The following is a 19939-nucleotide window of genomic DNA, read 5'->3' as shown; positions in this document are numbered from 1 at the left end:
AGCCAATTAGGAATTTTAATATTTTTGTTTTAGTAAGAGTTAGAGAATGAATATCCTTTGTTGCTAATAAATATAATAACTAAAAAGACTTGGATATTAGTGAACTGTGAAGACCTTTTACTTTCTTTTTTAAGAATATTACTAAACAAACTTAACGATGGATGTTTATTTAAGGGACAATTTATTCTTTAATATCTTAAAATTCAGGGTTTGATACCCTCATAGCTGTGATTTGTTATCTGTGACTGGCAGTGATTTTAACATTTATTTACCCATTATTCAGTTGCAGTTTAAAATTTGATGTCCCAAAAAGAGAAAGACCTTAGCTAAGCAGTCAACTTTTGTTAATAGGATTTCTAGAAACTAGTATAGTAATAGCGCCCATCACCAAATCTTTTTTTGGGTTCGTTCGGATACATTCTGGAGACCTACAATTCGGTGTCCATAGTTTTCCACTCTTTGATGTCCAATGGACCTTTAGCTTTTTCATTTAGTGATTTTGTTTTTTGAACAATTTTTTTATGTGTAATTTTAGAAAAATATACCACCCATCACCAAGATCATTTTGGTTGACTTCTCTGGAAGAAAAAGAGAGAGACTTGTAAACACAACCGCCCTTGAATGTGGGTGGGGATCGTCTTTTTCTTTTTAATTCATGACCTAATTTGAAGTTGTAGGAATGATCCCTTCGTTTTTTGTTGTTAATTTCCTATTAATGCCCATAAACATATGTGTACAGAAGGACTAACATCTCAAAGAATCAATAGGGGGCGAGTGAAGTCAAATTCTTTTAGTGGAGGGACCATAAGTGTGTGTATATATTTTGATTTTTTTGTTGATAGAAAGTAGAAAGAATTTAAACAAAAAAAATCTTTAGTAGTTTCTTTTTTTCTCCAAATCTCTTACTTTTAATCTACTACGATTATTTTCAGAATTGATGGTGTGATTCTTTTGTTCAGAATTTTTAGATTTATTATTAAAATTTATTAAATCCTTCTAAAAATGTGTTTTGATTATTTTTTAAAACTTTTGATGGTACTTTTATTCGATTGGAAATTTTTTTAAATATATTCTAATATTTAATAAATTTAAAATAATAATAAAAAAGTAAATATATAATATTTTTTCAGCTCAAAATTTATTTAACAATTAAAAATAATTTATTAATAGCGATTAAATAAAAATATCATTTGAAGTTACAGATTATATCAATAGAATTGAAAGATATACATATATCTTAAGTGATTTTTTTTTTATTTCTCTTAACTGTATTTATTAATAAATTTAAATTTAATTTAACAAATACTAAAATAAGAAAAATTAGATCTTTTGTTAGTTCTTGTTACTTTTTAACGACCTAAAATCTCTAAAAATTGTTGGGATGAGTTGGTATTGGAAATCTCGAATGAGCGTAGCAACATCAGAATAAAACCAAATTTCATTGAGGCCTCACACGTCGAGGCAGACAGATTTTCCAACCTCGACTTGGGCACTAATGGTGAATCACCACCTGTCCAATCATTCACACGAGTACGCATCCGATTTGGGCTTATCAACACGTGTCACTCGAGCAACACTAGACAGTCATTTTTGCCGTGTGGTCTAATCATAGAATAAGATGCAAGCAAGTGTGTGGAATGGCTTAACCTTGCAATTGGATACTTTTATTATTATTATTTATTATTTTGTTAAGTTATTTTCTTTCATTTTCTTTTGTTCTTTCACGTAAACTTAGGCCATTGTATGGACACGAGTTTTTGTGTTTCATGTGATTTGAGTTGAATTAAAGCCATTTTCTTCGCAAAATCTTTCATTTTAAAGTACATTGGACCACGGAATGCTGAGTTCTGGTGTTTATCTAATTCATCGCCTTTGAATTTAATAATTTATTGAACGAGTTGAGTTGAGTTTTGAAATGTGAAGGAGGTGGTCGCCATGGTGGTTTTATGCAGGGTCCAATCCTCACTTATTTAATTGGATTTGATAATACTTTTACGGAAGGTAAATGATGCTTTACCGAGATGTGTTTACAGAATGTAATCCATGATCATAAAGAATATTGGCTCCTTGAGAGGATTATGGGGGAGCGGAGCACAGACCCACTTCCATAAGGCATTTATTGCTTCTTCCTTTTTGACTATCGAAAATTAATAGACCGGCCATCGGAGGTGGACGTCGATCATTAGTAACTGGACTGGTTCAAGTCGGTCATTACGAGACAACTTGGATATGGGATGAAGCTTCACAGGTTGAACAGGAGGACACTTGGCAGGTGTGTGTTCCTTAACCATTGGCCCAGCAGGCATGCATATCTCCAAGCCGAAGTACTCTCCTCTTTGAATTGGGATTACTAAGAAAAGCTACCCTGGTTTAACCCTAATTGATAAAGATTTGAAAAAGTTAATTCAGAAAACAACCTAATCGATTAATTATCGCACATCTAACTTATAGTAAATAATTCACACTCTACCAGTCCCTTTCTTTTCAAAAAAACTGCATATATCTAAAAGCCTGTTTGGTTCAGCAGCCACAATCAATTGTTGGTGGATAATGATGAACATAATTTGGATAGAGGCCTCAGTAATAATTGCCATTTAATTTTAAAGTTTTTTATGAAGTTAGAATTTAGATTTATTCATTATTTAAAAATTCACTCTCTCTCTCTCTAGAGTGTGCCAAGAAAATAAAAAATAATAAAAATTTCAAATACAGTGTTATTTAAATTTTTTATTAAAAATTACGGTGTTATTTAAATTTTTTTTTTCAAAAATATAATTTTATTTTTTGGTAAAACAACTAAAAACATAACCGCACCTTATTTTTTAAAAAAAATTAAAAAATAATATTTTTGAAAAAAAAATTACAATAAAAATATATTTTTTATTAATTTTAGAATATTTATGAAAAATTTCAAAAAAAATAAACATAATATAAATACCAATACAAGTAACATAAGTATGGTAATATAAGGAGTCTTTAGAAATAACTTAGTCCAATAGTCTGAGCCCAACTGAAATCTAAATTAAACAAGAATTTCTTTTATACGACACATCTTAACGGGAAGGAATGAGAAGATTTTGTTTGATTTCTTTTGGAAGATGCATATGAATTAAGAAAAGGTAAAAGGAGAAGGAACATTGTTATTCTGTTTTGATGAAGGGAAAGGAAGACTAGGCGCAAAACTCTATACATCCATTTAATATTTAGATTAAGATTTAAAAGAACAAACTCTAATTTTCTTACATATGGAATGATTGTTGATTCCGTTGCATTGATGATCTAAGAGACGCCACTTATTACGATGTATTAGTCTTAAAGTTCTAAATCATTATTGACCCCCAGTGTTCACCATTTCAAGATCATCCACATTTGGGAAAGGATTTCTTGCCTTCAGATGGAATTGAATCGATTATCTTCCTGTTATTATTTAGATGCCAATGATAAGCGGCAATGTTCACCACCTCCTATTAGGATCTACCCCAGGCAGAGGTAATAAAACTTTCGACACCTTCCAAGATCATCGGAAGATGGTTCAGGACTTTCAACATGGCAGCTAATGGTAATGAACATAAACATAATCTATGATAATGTAGAAAAAGACATGGATTAGATAAACAAAGTTCAACATAGACAGCATCACACCACACCACAGCAGTGACACATCTGTCAATCCTGATACCCCAATCCTGGCACAAAAACATTATGGATAGAATGGCGATACATGATTTATTTTCTGGCTACAACTAGTAACATAAACGGGCTGGCAAGGCAGGTAATTCTTCGAGAACTGCTTAGAGTTCCATTAAGTTGTCAGGATGGGAGGAAGGTAATCGGATTTAGCACCTAGAACACGAGCCTTCGTGTCAGGGAAAAACTCGGTTCCAGGGAGCTCTGTGACATCTCCTTCACTAGCGACCCCAATAGGATACCGGAGCAAATGACCAGGTAGGTCATGTTCCAGTGTCTCGCTTGAATAGAGATCCCAATATTTTTCTGCCATCTGGTTCACCTTTCTGACACACTCCTCACTTTCTGGATTAAGGAATGACTCGTCGAGCATGCCAAGGTGTTCGTACCATAATGACATCCGGAAACCATGGATCTGACCTCGTGCTGGCTGCCTGGTTGACAAGTGATGTGGTTGATAGGCTCCCATGGCTATTTCGGAGTCTCTAGCACCATCCATTGATCTCTGGTTGATGTTGGCAGATCCAATTATAATGTACTCATCATCGACTGCAAAAGCCACGTGTCAAATTCATGTGGCAACTAAATAAAGAATGCCAGAATAAGAAGAAAAGAGAGAAACACTATTAAAGCAGACTTAAGAGTATGAATGAAATTAAAATTTAAAATCTTCAAGTAAGCTATTTCAATTTGTTCTCTAGGATGCAGCCGTGTGTCTGCATGTTCCTTAAGTTTATATCTCTAGCTAAAGCAGTAGTTAAAGGCCTTAAAATTCATTGCTAGAGGCATCAAAAATGAGTTTGGTAGAATTAACCACTAGAAAGCTAAAAGTTTTAATAATGAAAAAACTAAGAGTTCAAATATAATTGTATTAGTAAGTGCTCACATTTAATTATTAGAATTCAGTTTTCTTATCAAAGAATAAATGGTGACAATCAAATTCATAATAGTGGTGACTAGAGGTGATGATGGTGGCATTGGTTTTGTTGGTAGTAACAATATATCTGACAAGGTTATTGTGGCATTTGAAATGGTGACAGTAGTAGATGCTATAGGAGTGTGGATGATAACCATGATGGTGCTGGTAATTCTAGTGGTAGGAAAAATGACACTTGAAGACAGAAATGTGCTGATAAGAATAGCACTGATGGTTAGAAGTGCTTATGGTTGGGGTAGGAGCAACAGTAATGCTGGCCATGGTGGATGATCGTGACAGTTACAGTGATAATGGAGGTGTTGACAATTAAAATGATCTGTTAATGGTAGGATTGTAGGGTTAATGTGGGTTTATCAAAAAGCCCTAATTTCAAAAATCTTCACTTTTACATATCAGTAACCAAAACTGTAAGTTTCCTAGAGGGGAATGCCGCGTCAAAAACTGTAAATAACAAGGGCCAAAGTAAAGCAAACAGTCACTCACCAATCATCATCTTTGTATGAACATAAATCATGAAACGTCTGGCCTCCTGAGCTCTTATATAGTCTGTATCAGGCTCTGGTTTTTCTGCAGGTTCATATTCACCACTCTTCTTCACTTCGCGGTTACCAAGGCAGAAGAATGTCAGATAGTTCCGAGGATCCTCAATAATTCCATTGGCTTTGAGAGCCTGCACAATATCTTTATACATCATTTCCATTGTCCTCTTCTGCCAATCTAATATAGCCTGAACTGATGCACTCTCTGGTATACCCTCTGGCCACATTGGAACAACAATGTAAACAGTGAACCTCTCCCCTGCCGCAATCTTGCTAAGTATCTTGAGTGAAAGTTCCTTGGGTATTAGATGCAGTGCATTAATATCCTCAGGCTTAATACCATCAGGACTCCAACCAAAAGAACTTCCAAGGAAATACTGATTTTCAATATAAATAAAATTCTTTGCCCTTCGAATGGCATGGATATAAGCATCCTGAATACTTCGGTCAATGATGTTATCCTTTCCACTGACAAGCCCAGCTCTGGCAGCATCTTCAGGTGTCTCAGGGAAACCAAATGCAGCTCCACCATCAATGGATCTAAACAACTGGACATTCCATGCCTCAAAGTCATCAGGATACATAACAGGAGATGGGGGAATGATAACATCTTCTAGTTCTCTCAGCTGAATGAGCAGGTCTTTACCACCTTGCTTTCTCCATCTCTGCTCAAAATTAAACAAAACATCCCAAGCAATTGGTCCTTCAAGTCTGGAGTGGATGTCATGCCAAGGTTCTCTTGGACCACCTTTTTCAATTGAAGCACCAGCAAAGTTGGGCTGATGAAAATCATCATGGTGTGCCGAATCCAGTGTCCTGAAAAGGGAATGGAAAGGGGAATCATATCTCCCATCACAGAGGTCGAGACCCCCAACAAAACTGACAATTCTCCTCCTCTGCGAATCTCCATTAGGCATTGCACTGTCCACCACCACAATCTTCTGGTGATGAGTGAACATAGTAGAGATTTGTAGATCCTGAACAAAGCTTCCACCATCATCAGGATTTCGAGGACACAGCACACAATGCACATCAGTATTCTGGAAGAAATGTTCAGTCTCCTCATCATGAGTTGCCATGAGTCCATCCTTTTTCAATAAACCAACGGAGGTTCTGTCATCCCACACCAGCATAAGGACCCTAACACCTTCACTTGCCTTCTTCTTAAGCAGCTCACCTAGGGTGATATCTCCTCCTGGCTTTGGCCTCCTCGAGTCCCTTATTAAGGAGATTTCAGTATAAACAGACCAGCCAGTGATGTAGATCAAGTGTTTTGCATTGGTAATTGCATCAAAAACATCTTCCCAGCACCTGTGAGGCTCATAGTAATTGCCTCCAGCAAGAGGAATTTGAGGAACAAATTTGTCTGGAATATGAGCATCTTGGTAGAGAGAAACCTTACATCCTTGTCTCTGCGAGAAGTATGTATAAGGTACTCCAGGATATTTTGAACTTCTGATACCCTGTCCCCAGTTACGGTCCTTGGTAACCTCAAAGTACTGCAGTTTCACATGGATCTTAGAACCACTATGGACGGGGTTCTTGTCTTCATCCAATATCTCAACCCACCTATCTATCTCTTCTCCATCTAGGAGCTCTTCAACTGGTACATATGCTCTTCCAATTAAGGTGGCCCCAATAGGATTATCATCCTTGACTGTGAATATTACATTTGAAGCCTGATGAGCACAATAAACGTGAAAGGACTCATACCACCTGGGGTTGGATTGTTCATTTTCCAGTATTCTAGTCCTCCCAACTCTAGCCTTTTCTAGGTCAATAGTTGCATAGAGTTTACTAACTCCTTTGCCAAAACCAACTGTCTCCTCAATATTTTCAACAAGCTACAAGCAAAGTAAAAAGAGCAGGTGAAGTCCTTGATGACAGTTAAAAAACAGGAAAACGGAAACCCTACAAATACAACTACGAGAGAGAAATAGAAGCCAAATAAATTCAACTAAACACTGAAACTGGGAGGCAATATTAAAGTGTCATCTGTTTGTGCTGCACAACATGACAAACCAAACCCATGCTAGAAACTTATAGGAAGTAAATGTTAAATGGCACCAATTTCATCATTGAACAACTAAATGTTTATGATCAGGTGGATAATTTTCTTAGGTACATTTACAATGACTCAACTTTTGTCTTTGTTTTTTCTTATCTTCTTTCAATCCATGAATAATCATCTAAAGAGCACACTATTCTGTGCATCAGGTAGTAGCAAAATAGCCCATGATTTTACAAGACCTGTAAAATTCATAAAATCTCAGTCCATACCAACATCCAACAGGATGGGACTACTACAACTTATTGGCATGATCACAACAAGAGAGATCAACAGAAACAATCATTTCCCAACAATTTTGTGATTTTTTATGCACCACAATAAACTGACAGCCAATTTAGTCCTTGAGACAAGATACGCAAGCAAATGTCAAAGCCAGAAGGCTGGTTAAATTTCCAAAACATTTAGAGCTGAAAATTCATCACCAGAAAAAGTTAGCATCAAATGAAAGTTGCATAGGTAGATAAAAAAGAAAAGCAAGCGCAAGATTGTTAAAAATACATTAATAAGGTAGAGGCAAGATTAAACTGAATATAGCAATGACTGAGCATTTTAAAAATACTTATCTTGACAAATTACATCAAAAATCTTTAATTAAGAAAAGAAGAAAGATTGTTGAGAACATCTTCAAACTCCACCTCGTTTGTTATTAATATCAAGAAGAAGAGAATATACCCTTTTAACGAAATTTGCAGATCCTTGCATCCCAAAGAACCTTCAAAATTATTTGTATTGAAAATCACATGCGAGGATTTCCAAAAAATCTCAAAATCAGACATGTGATAAGACAGAGTTATTAATTTTATACCAACAAACACAAAAAGGATTTGCTCTTCGAAAACAATCACAACAAACAATTACTTAAAATCACTATTCACCATAGTCAGACAAGTATTCAATCAAATTCTATCAAATCAATTCCAATCATTAAACTCTCTTCACAAAACTAATAAAAATCGTAGTAAATATATCACATACTACATTATTCACACTACTTGATTTCTAACGAGATCATCATCAAATGCTGCGTTTTTAAAATTTGCAGTAAAGCAGCACTCTCACTGGCCAATAATAACCTCTTTGTTTCATTATACAACCACCACCAAAATGACACATTAACAGGAAAAAAAAAAAAAAAAGATCCATGATATGTATTAATACTTCATTACCTGTACATTAGCACAATAATGTAGATATTATACCTTACGAAAGAAGTGGGGACCACCTCCGCTGTGAAGCTTATCCACCTCATAGATCGTTACATGTAGAGTTCCGTGCAAAGATATCTGCGCCATTTCTCACTTGTAAATCTGTTAACAACACAAATAAATCAATCCATTAATTTTAACTTCATAATACAGACAAAAATTCTCTTTATATGAACCTACACTATATGAAAATCAAGTGTAGATATCAAAAAAGCAGATCGCTCTGTTCCCTTTTCTTTTCTCCTGGTTTTAGCGTAATCAATCAAATCACCATGCGAACGAGAAAATTCGACTTAAAAAGAAAACTAATCAATCACACTCCCAACTATAATTTTCTTTCCAAAAACTAAAATTCACAGAGATATTAACCGTGAAAGTTAAAGATTGTAGCACAGAATAATGATCAGCTAAGCTGAGACTAAACTCGAAAAAAAAAAAAAAAAAGGCAGAAAGGAGAAGAGAAGAGAAGAGAAGACGAACTTATGATGATGAAGAGAAACAGAGAGAGATCTGAGAATGAGAGAATTTCTGTGATCTGATCCGATCTTAGCTCCGTGTGTATGTATATATCAAATAAAATAATTTTGTATGCGCGTAATTGTAAAAGTACAGAGAATGTGAAACGAAGGAGAGAGAGAGAGAGAAGAGATAGAGAGACAGTGAGAGCGCCTTAAGCTGATGGTTGAAGCAGAGAGCGAGCGAGTATTATGACTTTTTGAATTAAATCTTTCATTTATTTTATTTTATCTTATCTTTATTTCTATTTAATAACTTTTTCTTTTCTAAAGAGTAATCATTGTATTAGGATAAATAGAAAGCAGTTTCGAGGTTATTATTATAATGAGAGTTTTATAAAACTTAATATGCAATATTAGTATATATATAAATTTTTATGTAATTTTTATCTGCATCACACTCCAAAAAATATATAAAAATTATGAATAAACATACATCTAAATATTTTTATATAAAAATAAAAAACCTGAAGTCAAACCTTTTATTTTGCGCTTTTTAGTTTTTTTTTTTTCCCTCTTACATTCAAACCAAAACATAAATCTTTCGAGAAAAAAGAAAAAGTTTTTCTCTTTTATTTATTTATTTATTTTTTAATGAACTTAGAATGGATGAAGGAAAAAGGTTGAATTATATTAGGGACCTTGTAAATTAAAGTGAAAACCAATCACAATTGCTGCCTGATTCAACCTACATGATTTATTACTGTCCTACTTTCTATTAAATGATCTGAAAGGCAGGCAGAGTGACGTCGGCATTAACAATTTCAGTCTAATTAAAATATTCAGATATCATAATTTAATATTTTTTCATTTCAAACAAAATTATAAATATAATTTTTATGTAATTTTAGAATATATTCATAATTAATAAAATATAATTATTTTATATTTTAATATTAAATAATTCACATATATTTTTTATTTTAAAATCAGTAAATCTATATCATATGTCAAAAATAAATTAAAAAATTATTTATTTATTTTTATTATATAATTTTAAAATATTAAATATGAGTATATTCATATACTCGCGAATGATTAAATGTAAAATCTAATTAAAGGGTTCATCTCTTCAGAAAAATACTTCGTTAATTAGATTATAGCTCTAAATTATTTTTTATACTTATTCTCATTTTGATAGTTTTAACCAAATTCTTATAATTCATAATATTTTATTTTAAATTTAATTTTCTCACTTTGCAGGTTTAATTAATCTTTTAATTTAAATGTCAATTATATTAAAACACATTAAATTAATAAAAAAATACAAAATTGATTTTTTTCTCTTCTCTTTTAAATTGGAAAGATTGCTTTTTAGATCACGAGTAACATGGTCATGACTTTTTTCTTGGTTATAACATGGTCGCGATTCAACCATTTAATACCTAATAATATAAATAAATATATATAAAAAATTATTTTAATTTATAATATTAAATTTATTTTTATTACAGCGGAATGTACTAAAAATAAAGTTTTGGTCGTTTTTTTATATATATATTATATAATATATATAACAGAATCTCCGACTTGACCACTTAAAAGCTGTTGCTGCGATCGACCACGTCAGACGGTAGAAAATCTTACCTATTGCTACTCTTTTTTCCGAGTGAAACTTCTTTTTGAATGCCTTTATGAGCAAACTGTTGAGAAAACAATGAACAAGAGAAACAAAAGAATTTCTTTTTTCAAAGGATCTTTCATGGCTTCTTCTAATGTATCTGAGTTAATGGTTAGATGAATAATTATAAAGTTTTAGATACGTTTCAATCTGTCATAGTATAAAGCTATTAAAAATCCGAATTACCTAATTAATTTGAGAATTAAGTAAATAAGTAAATTACAGAGTACATTGATATTATTAAACTTAGATTAAATAAAAATCAAAATGGGCTAAAATTAGTCATTGATTTTATTGAATATGGTAGTTATACATTCTCTATATTTTTCATTTTTAAGTGATGTTGAGACCTCTAATACATTTATAATTTGCCAACTCATTTAATAATTAAATATTGATTAAAGAATTTTGTTAAAATACCATTATGACGTTTATCATTATAAGTCTATTTTTTAATTATAGACTATTAATTAATATTATTTTAAATAATTTATTTATTTATATATTTTCCTACTAATATAGATTTTCAATGAATTTATATATAATTTTTAATCATTTTTATGAGTTAAAATTTTATAGTTGAATCTTATAGCTGTCAAGTGCCACTAATTAAATTATATAAATAAATAAAAGAATTTAATAAATAAATATAATCTATTTAATTGATAATAATCAAGTAATGCATATAATTGATTAATCTAGTATTTAATCATGTTAATATATTATTGAAATTAAAATAATATCAATATTTATAAATTTATGTGATACATCTATGGTACATTAGAATGACTCTTGATTCAAAATAGTTAAATTATTTCTTTTACACTTATACTTTTATTAAAAAGTTCATTAAATAATTTATTGCTAGTGTTTAAGAATTGATAGGGTAATGATATAAAGTGAAAAGAAATAATTTTATATTTTCATAGCTGAATAATTCAGGATATGTCCTTTTTTAATTTAATTTGATTGGATATAATATTTTTCGTGTTTGATGGAAAAAAAGCTGTGGAGTTGACGAGATTATCAATCTGAAGGGTGTACGAGAATCAAATTAACAGTTACAAAAGTATTGAAATAAATTATTAATTGAAAAAAAATGTGTATAAAGCTGACCTGACGTTCACATAATAAATGATTAAAAGAATTCTTTTGAAAAAATTGCAAAGTTTTAAATAAAATTGGACAAAAATTACAAATCATGAAAAAGCTTATCAGTTAAAGAACCTTCAACGAGTAATTTCCAAGAAAGAGAGGAAAATGAAAACATTTTGGGGCGTGCATCCACATTTTAGAAATTGCCATGCTCCATGACAGGTAGGGTCCCAGCAGAAGATTGCCGACAAGCAGTAGAAGTCCCATCCTGGCCGTTGATGTCATTTAAAGACAGGATAAGGATGGACCCGGTTCATTAAAGCCGTAAAATGAAAATAAACTATACGCTTAATACATTGATTGTAAATAAAACTAAAAACCTAACAAGTATTTCTTTTTGAGCAATTTTAACCACACGAGCAAACAAGATATTATTTTTGTCTAAAAAGTTCAAAATAATTTTTTTCTTGCAAAGGTCCCTTTTTTTCTTTCTTGAACAAAACAAACAAGTGATCGTTGCGTACTAAGCCGGCAACATATGTTGAAAAAATTATTTATTTAATATATGGTCTTATTTTATTTAAATTTTAGAAAAAATTAATACATTCAATTTAAAAAATGGAATTTTATTGAAAGAACCTATAATATCAATATCCCCAACTTTTCGAATTCTTTTAAAGTATTTTTCTAGGGGATTTGATATAAAATTAATATCTTTAGCATTTAAAATCACAGAATGAATATGAAAACAAGAAATAAATGAAAGAGGTAATTAAATATTAATTTATTAAATTTACTAATTTAAATAATTTTTTTATTTATAAGAGAGCCAATTGGCTATAAACTATATATTAATGGAGTTGTTATCTTCTTACCCTCATCATATATATAAAAATTAACCTAGTAAAAGAAGAGGATTTAAATTCAAAATCTCTAGTCCATGAAAATAAACGATATTATCACTTGAACTAGACATTAAGTGTAATTAATATATTTATTTAGTATTCTTCTTGATTGATTGATTAACTATGGCAATGGATGTCTGACGCTAACAAGCTGGCTATATGTATGTATTGGTACTGACAGGCTATCTTAAGACATAACAGCCCATTGTATGTGGATGGGCTCAAAAGGGTTACATTTCATGCCCATCCCATCTCATTGTTTTACAGGAGAGATACACATCTACTGTCCCCATACGCAAAGTAATGTCAAGCTCTCTAGAGATCTCTTCTGGGCGTCTCTCATAACAAGTAGAGGTGACCTTGAGAAAAGGATTAGCTATAACTTTTACTTTATTGATTATTACTCATAAAGAGTAGCTCTAACCCTCAGAAAAGGTTTTCATTTCAAATATTTACATACCCACCAATAAATGTAAGGAAATATAAATGATAATAAATATTATAGATATATATATAATATTTATAAAATTATATGATAAAATAATAAACATATTTAATATCAATAATATTATAATAAAATAATAAATGTATAACATTATATTAAAAAATAAATATATTATATTATATATATAATAATTTATTATTAAATATTATAAAATATAAAATATAAAATTATAATAAATAAATATATTCAGTAAATATATTTAATTAAATAAATAAATACTTAAAATAATAACATTATTTATTAATACTATTATTAGATATTAGAAAAATTATATTATTACATGGATAAAAAGATAACGATTAAAAATTTAAAATTGAAGATTCAGTTTTTATTATTTTATTTATTTATAAATATGATTGAAATTTTAATCTCTATTTAAATTAAGAAATATGCACTCATTTACCAAATTAAGGAAGATGAATGTAAATTTTTTGAGTCTTAAATGTTGTATGATAAGTGTGTTTTGTACACTCTAATTTAGTGCTTATTTTCTGATTTAATCATTGTCTAATTGTTTTTTGTTGATAAATTTACTATAAATATATGATTTAGATATTTAAATAAGAAAAGTAGTAATGAAGTTGAAACTTAGAAGGAAAAGAAAATACACTAAAGCAAAATTGGAAGTGAAAGAAAGATCTTTGCAGATTTCACTTTTTTTCCATAGTTTTAATCGTGAGTTGTAATGACATTTTGTATGTGTGTCTGCTTGTCATCCCAAACTGCACAGATTCTGCCTATATCCGTCAAGAGCCCCGACAGTCATTAGAAAGAAATTCAAAAATTAATTTTTTCAAAGAGTTTCGAGACAATCTAAATAAAAGAAGAGAGTTGGGTTTTAGGATCCTAACTTTATAGTTTAGCCATCCAAAGGGTAAGGGGGAGTCTCCCTTTCGTTTTGGCTACTAAGTACTAATCTTCTTGAAACAACTCTTTCTTTTCCATTTAATTGTGTTATACCTTTCTTGATAGATTTGCTTGGATTATTTGGAGAGGAAGATCAACCCCTTCAAGGTTCTTAAGTAGATATCAATATTACTTGATTTTCTTATATTTACAACATTAGCTTGAAATGAGTATGAGAATTTAGATCTATTATGGGTATTTTGTAAAACTCTCTATAGCTGTAATAAAATTTATTTATTCTTTATTGGAATTTGGTTTACATTAAATGTATTAGTTTGCTTTAGTCTATAATGAACTAAATATCTGTTCTAAGAAAGTAGTTGTTTGTCTTTTATTATTTTGCCTTACTAATTTCAGGTTGCATCTTTCTTTTCTCAAGATTCTAAAACTAATATGGCTTAAAGTATTTATGATTTATTTTCATTGTTTATGTTAATTGGTACTCATAGAAAGGTTAGTTAGAGTATTTGCGTTTAGTATATGTTTTCAACTCTTTGAGGGATTGATTTTCGAATAACTAATTGCTATTAGAATACGATTCCAAATTAATATTTCAGTTTGTGCTATAATCCTTTTAGTCTTTAAACATACATAAGACTGTCATTTATTCGTTTAAAGTTTTTTCAATTAAGAAAATATGAAGAAAAAGGACTGAATGAGAGACTTCATATGGGGTGACTAAATAATTTCACTTGGGGAAAAACAAGGGTTAAGCATGCATTACTTTCAAAAAAAAGTTCAATTCTAGCACCAATAAATCTCTAGCAGAATTTAAAATATCTCAACCGACTAAAGCTAGTTATTGAACAGAAAGAAAAAGAAAATCAAAATAGAGTACAAGGAAAGCATCCAGCTTGAGGTAGACATGACTAATAAATGTAAAAGCCCTTAATTAATCCTTCTGCCCTAACCAACCCAAACTGAATTATTTGCCAGCCATCTTTTCGAGCTACCCATATATGCAAAATGGTTATAGGGCTCCTTAGCCTAACTCATAAATACATATATAAATATATACTATAATGTTGCGAAATTATACCCATTGGCCATGTCCATGTGCAATACATATATTTGAGTGGTAGCAACGCAAGATGCATTAGCTTTAAATCTTGCACTTGACTGGGATGTGTTGCTTTTAGTGCTATGTCTCAGCCTAACTCTACTGAGGTGGTCCTCTTCTCTTCTCTGTGTGTGTGTATATCTGCTTTAAATTGCTCACGTTCCTTCAGATCAATTAGTTGTTCTCATTTCGAAAGTAATTTGCTCTTCATGGGCATGCATCTCACAATCTTTTTCTTGCGCCATAAGGTAGCACAAATAAAGTAAGAATGAAATATAAAAAAGTTGGATTTTGGTCATTTGCTAAAGGGTTTGAGTGACGATGGAAATGGACGAGTAAGGACTTTAATTAATTAGGACAGTGTGAATACAAATGCTATATTTTTGCAAAAGGATTTTTAATACTTTCAAAATAATCATATTAATTTATAAATTAAACTTTATATTATAAAAAGTATATGTCAATTTAAATAACAAGTTAATTATAAAATTAAAGTAACTTACACTTGGGGAATAATAAAACTGGTCCAAACAAATCAATTGAAACCAAAACAAAAAATTAATCAATTCATTTTGTTTTTTTTCTTTCTATAATACCATCTATAAAAGCTAATATTGGATTATATGAAATTATAAGATTCACAAGCTATTCTGTGAGCAGTTCAAATAAAATAATATTTCTGAAACGATTCGTAGAACTATAAATTGGTACCTTCGTTCATCCAAATTGATTTGATTTGGACTGCTCGGCAGCGGCCATTGCACGACAACGTTGACTTTCTCTGGTCGATAATATTTGGCACAACTGTGTCCACTATTTAATAATTTCCTTTACTCTTAGGGCGATAATATCATTTTCATGGGGATTTTAAGGAAACATATATAATTGAACTTACAGTTATTAGGTAAACTGACCCAGGACTTTGCTTTTAGAAACATGTATTTTTCTTTATTATTCTTTAAAAAATTATTTTTCATAAAATAATGCAGTAGATGTTTCGTTAATAAATTAGTAGTTGGTTGGTGGATGTTTGAGATTATAATAATTATGATAGGCCGGGGTTCACAATGTAACAAACAATTATCCATAGATTGGAGGGAATTTTATAATTACCCTACTACATAAATTCGATAGTATTTTCCATACCAGTACGAGAGGTTTGTTTTACTTTTGGACATGCTTATTCGTATCGCTAAAACTACACACATCATATATAATAATATTATAAAATTTTATTGAAAGAATTTTAGGATTAATATTATTAAAATTGGTTGATTTAATTTTTTTTATCAATTTAATACAAGTTATTTAAAAATATAATAAATGACAATAATATAGGATACAATTTATGAAAAGATAGAATACAAGCAAACAAGAATTTCATATATATATTAACCTAATGTTTGGCTCCAAAAAGAAAAATTTTAGTGGCTTCACTATTTAAAAAAGGAAATTTATTTAGAAAATTATGTCATTTAAAAAAAAAATAAGGAAATTTACTTTATTTATTTTAATTTTATTATATTTTTTATAAAGTAAACATGTTTTACAAATTTTATAATTTTTCTATGAAAATAACTTTTTTTTATATTTATTTTAAATTAGAAAATAAAAATGAAAAAAAATTCTCTACAAGTAAATATGTATAAATATATATTATCTAATACCAGTATAAGAAAAAGAAAAGCTAATTAAATTAATTAAAACAAGAAATTATTTAATATAAATCTAATTAAAATAATAAAACATAAAATTTAGAATATATCAAATCACATGCAAAGCACGTGTTTGAGAATTAATCAATAATAAAATATTATATAATAGCAAAAAATAATTTTTAAAAAATATTAGTTTCTAACAAAATTACCAGCAATACAAAAAATGATATTTAAATCTCAAATTATTAAATTTTAAAAATTTTATTTATGAGTTAAAAATATAATAAATCACGTGTAGAACACATGCATAACATAAAAAGAGAGTTTCATTCATGAGTATACTTATTAATTAAATTTACTAATAAATAATATTAATAATACATTAAGCACATGTCTAATTCTATAATTTTAACTTTATTATGATTTTAATATTAATTATATATTAGAATCTTTATTATATAAAAAAGGAAAAATATATTTTACGCACAGTAAACTATTCTCATCTAAATAATTATTAATTATAGAAAAAATAGGAGTCATATTCACCAAACAAATATATGATGACATATTTAAAAAATAATATTTAAATATTAATTAATAATAAATAAATTTATTAATAATAATTAAAAAATTTCTTATGGCAATATATGTGTTGTATATATAAAATTGAGAAATGAAAATCAACAGAATTTTACAGCAATTTTAAATATAAGAATATTTTGTTCGATTATATATTAATTTCTAATTAAGTTATGTTAATCTAATGTTGATTTAATACTAATCTTAATTGTATACAACTTAAAATTGTGTAAACTATTTAATACAAATATTCAATTGAAATATATTTAGTAAATTCTTTGAAAAAGCTATTGATGTAATGTATTTATAATTTTATTATTGTGGGGGAAATGATCATCTTAAGAATTATTAAATGGTTATAAATTCTTATCATTCTTTGCCTTTTCTTTTACAATTTGTTTTAACAGTTATTTTATTAAATTCAAATAATAGTTTTATCTTTTATTACATAAATAATAATAAATTTAATTATTAATAATCACTATATCTTTTATTATATAAATGAAAATGAGCCTCATTCAAAAGACTCTTATATAGCATTATAATTTGATTATAAATTTATTAAAATAATAAAAAATAAATAGGTATAATAATAACGACTCCAATTAGTAAAATTCACATGTAAAACACATAAAAAAAACTAGTTATAAATAAAAGAAATAGATGAACCACAAAAGAAGGGATGCTTAGAAACTTTTCGGTAAAAGAAATCCACTAATTTGAGTTTACAAACTTTGACATTATGATCTCGAAACAAGCAAGGCTTTCCCACATTGGGAGAAGAAGTAACGGATTTCATGTTGCTTTTGGGAAGAAAAAAGTACCCAGAAAAGTTAATAAAGATAACACACTCTTGAGAGCATTAATAGTTTGCTTTAACACCTAAATAGAATATGTTTTAGGAGAGTAAGGAAAAATAACACATCCATTTTCTATTTGGATAATGCAATTGACAAGCATGATGTGCAATAGGCATTTCAATCAACTCATACATCAGTATTGATATCAAGACATACAAACCACTGAAAATTTGTCATTATCACTACTGTAATGGTTTGATCTTATTAAGGATATATTAAAATGGGGAAGCTAATTAAGAATTTGATCCACAATAAGACTTAATCATTTCTTCTGAATGAATGCAAGGAAAAACATGTTGATATACACTTAAATCATGAAAAATCCTTTGGCAAATAGTTAAAATAGAATACACTTTCCTTGCCTCCACTAATTGAGTGTATAGCAAAGGCAGTCTTCTGTAGAGAACTGTATAGCCTTTCATGAATTAAACTTTCGTTGTTTTTTTTTGGTTAAGTCCTGAAATTTTAACTTAAATTTCAACCATGTATTAATCCTCTCTATTTCAGGACCAATGGTATACAGCTAGAGATCCATCGTTAATTAATTTGAGCACTTGAGAAACTGCATGTCTTTTCTTTTATTGAGGTAATAAAGCAGTAATTTGGTGGTATAGAATGGCAGCCATGTAGGCACGTAGCATAGTGATACCCACTTAATAGTTTAACCTAATATATTGTATAATTGCATAAAGTTTTGAAGTTATTTCTTCGAATTGTTTGAAGTTGGCTCGGGACCCTTACTTTCACAATGAAAATAAGTGAACAAAATTAGGTAAGACTGTTTAAGAGCAAGTGTTGTTGTAGTATATATCTATATAAGATAGGAATATGATTAAGCATTTCTGGACACTCGCATAGCAGAAATTAAGGACATAATAATGAACAAGATTAATTTGTTAGTAAATATCTTTAAAGATTAATTTTTTGCCATCCAAAGTATACAATTCGATAATTTAACCTTTTAAAATTAGACGTGATTCTATTGCTCAAGATTTTATTTATTTTTTTTCTTTTGTTAAAAACAATAAAGAAAATAAAAATTATATATATATATATATATATATATATATATATATATATATATATATATATATATATATATAAATAAAAGCAGAAACGAACGTGGTATGACCCAATAAAAACACACCTTAATATCTTAAACCTAGTAAAACGCATGCTCATCATAAGCACACTCTCTTACAAGCAATGTGGGATCAAAAGTTCCATACTATCAAGATTGGAACACACTGAATACTTCATGGTTTAAATTCCTTATCATAACATAAAGAAAATCCGTGCATATATATACTTAGAGATTTGCCAAGCATAAATGGATTACTGGGTCACTCTTGAAAGCATAGTTATTTTAGGTCTTTACTATCTTTGGTCATATAAAAAAAAAAAAACACTAACCCCTTACTTGCAGGACAGATCCACCCAGCAAAGTGCATATATATCATGGTCACATGGAAATTTTTGATGATAATTAAACCAAGTACATTTTACCAACAGCAGGTTGGTTTACTGACAAGCTATGTCCGAGGGCTGAGAATTGAATTTTACTTATATATGGTTGCATATTGAAGGTACTCTAAACTTTTACTTAACACGATCAGCATGATCATGAGATCTAGATATATGTGTGGATGCAGGAACAAATGAAATAATTTTTATTCAATACAGGTATCCTGATTTATGTTCTATTTGGTATCGAATTGATCACTCCATAATGAACTGGGATTTCCATATCCTCCATTTATGTGAAACTTATCGTCATTTCTTAATTTTCTTTCCTA

The 19939-nt window shown here is 29.5% G+C and overlaps 1 protein-coding gene across 2 annotated transcripts; it reads right to left on the bottom strand.

The window, feature by feature from the left end:
- Positions 1 to 3580: 3580 nt before the first annotated feature.
- Positions 3581 to 9067, bottom strand: LOC8282326 (phospholipase D alpha 1). 2 transcript variants are annotated; one of them, NM_001323758.1, is given in 6 exon segments: positions 3589 to 4236; positions 5108 to 5644; positions 5647 to 5651; positions 5653 to 7007; positions 8434 to 8541; positions 8920 to 9067. In NM_001323758.1, coding segments are annotated over 5 exon segments (2424 nt in total). In that variant the 5' UTR covers positions 8527 to 8541; positions 8920 to 9067; the 3' UTR covers positions 3589 to 3802.
- Between the last annotated feature and the right edge of the window lie 10872 nt (positions 9068 to 19939).

The sequence above is a fragment of the Ricinus communis genome, chromosome 8 (genome assembly GCF_019578655.1).
Source record: "Ricinus communis isolate WT05 ecotype wild-type chromosome 8, ASM1957865v1, whole genome shotgun sequence".
Lineage (NCBI taxonomy): Eukaryota > Viridiplantae > Streptophyta > Magnoliopsida > Malpighiales > Euphorbiaceae > Ricinus > Ricinus communis.
This window is presented reverse-complemented; position numbering and strand designations above follow the sequence as displayed.

Coding starts and splice junctions, on each gene's coding strand:
- LOC8282326 (XM_048377505.1), bottom strand. CDS start 8,526: ATGGCGCAGATATCTTTGCACGGAACTCTACATGTAACGATCTATGAG. Junction 7,008..8,433: donor GTCCCCACTTCTTTCGTAAG/GTATAATATCTA, acceptor CTTTGCTTGTAG/CTTGTTGAAAATATTGAGGA. Junction 4,237..5,107: donor TCATACAAAGATGATGATTG/GTGAGTGACTGT, acceptor TGGCTTTTGCAG/TCGATGATGAGTACATTATA.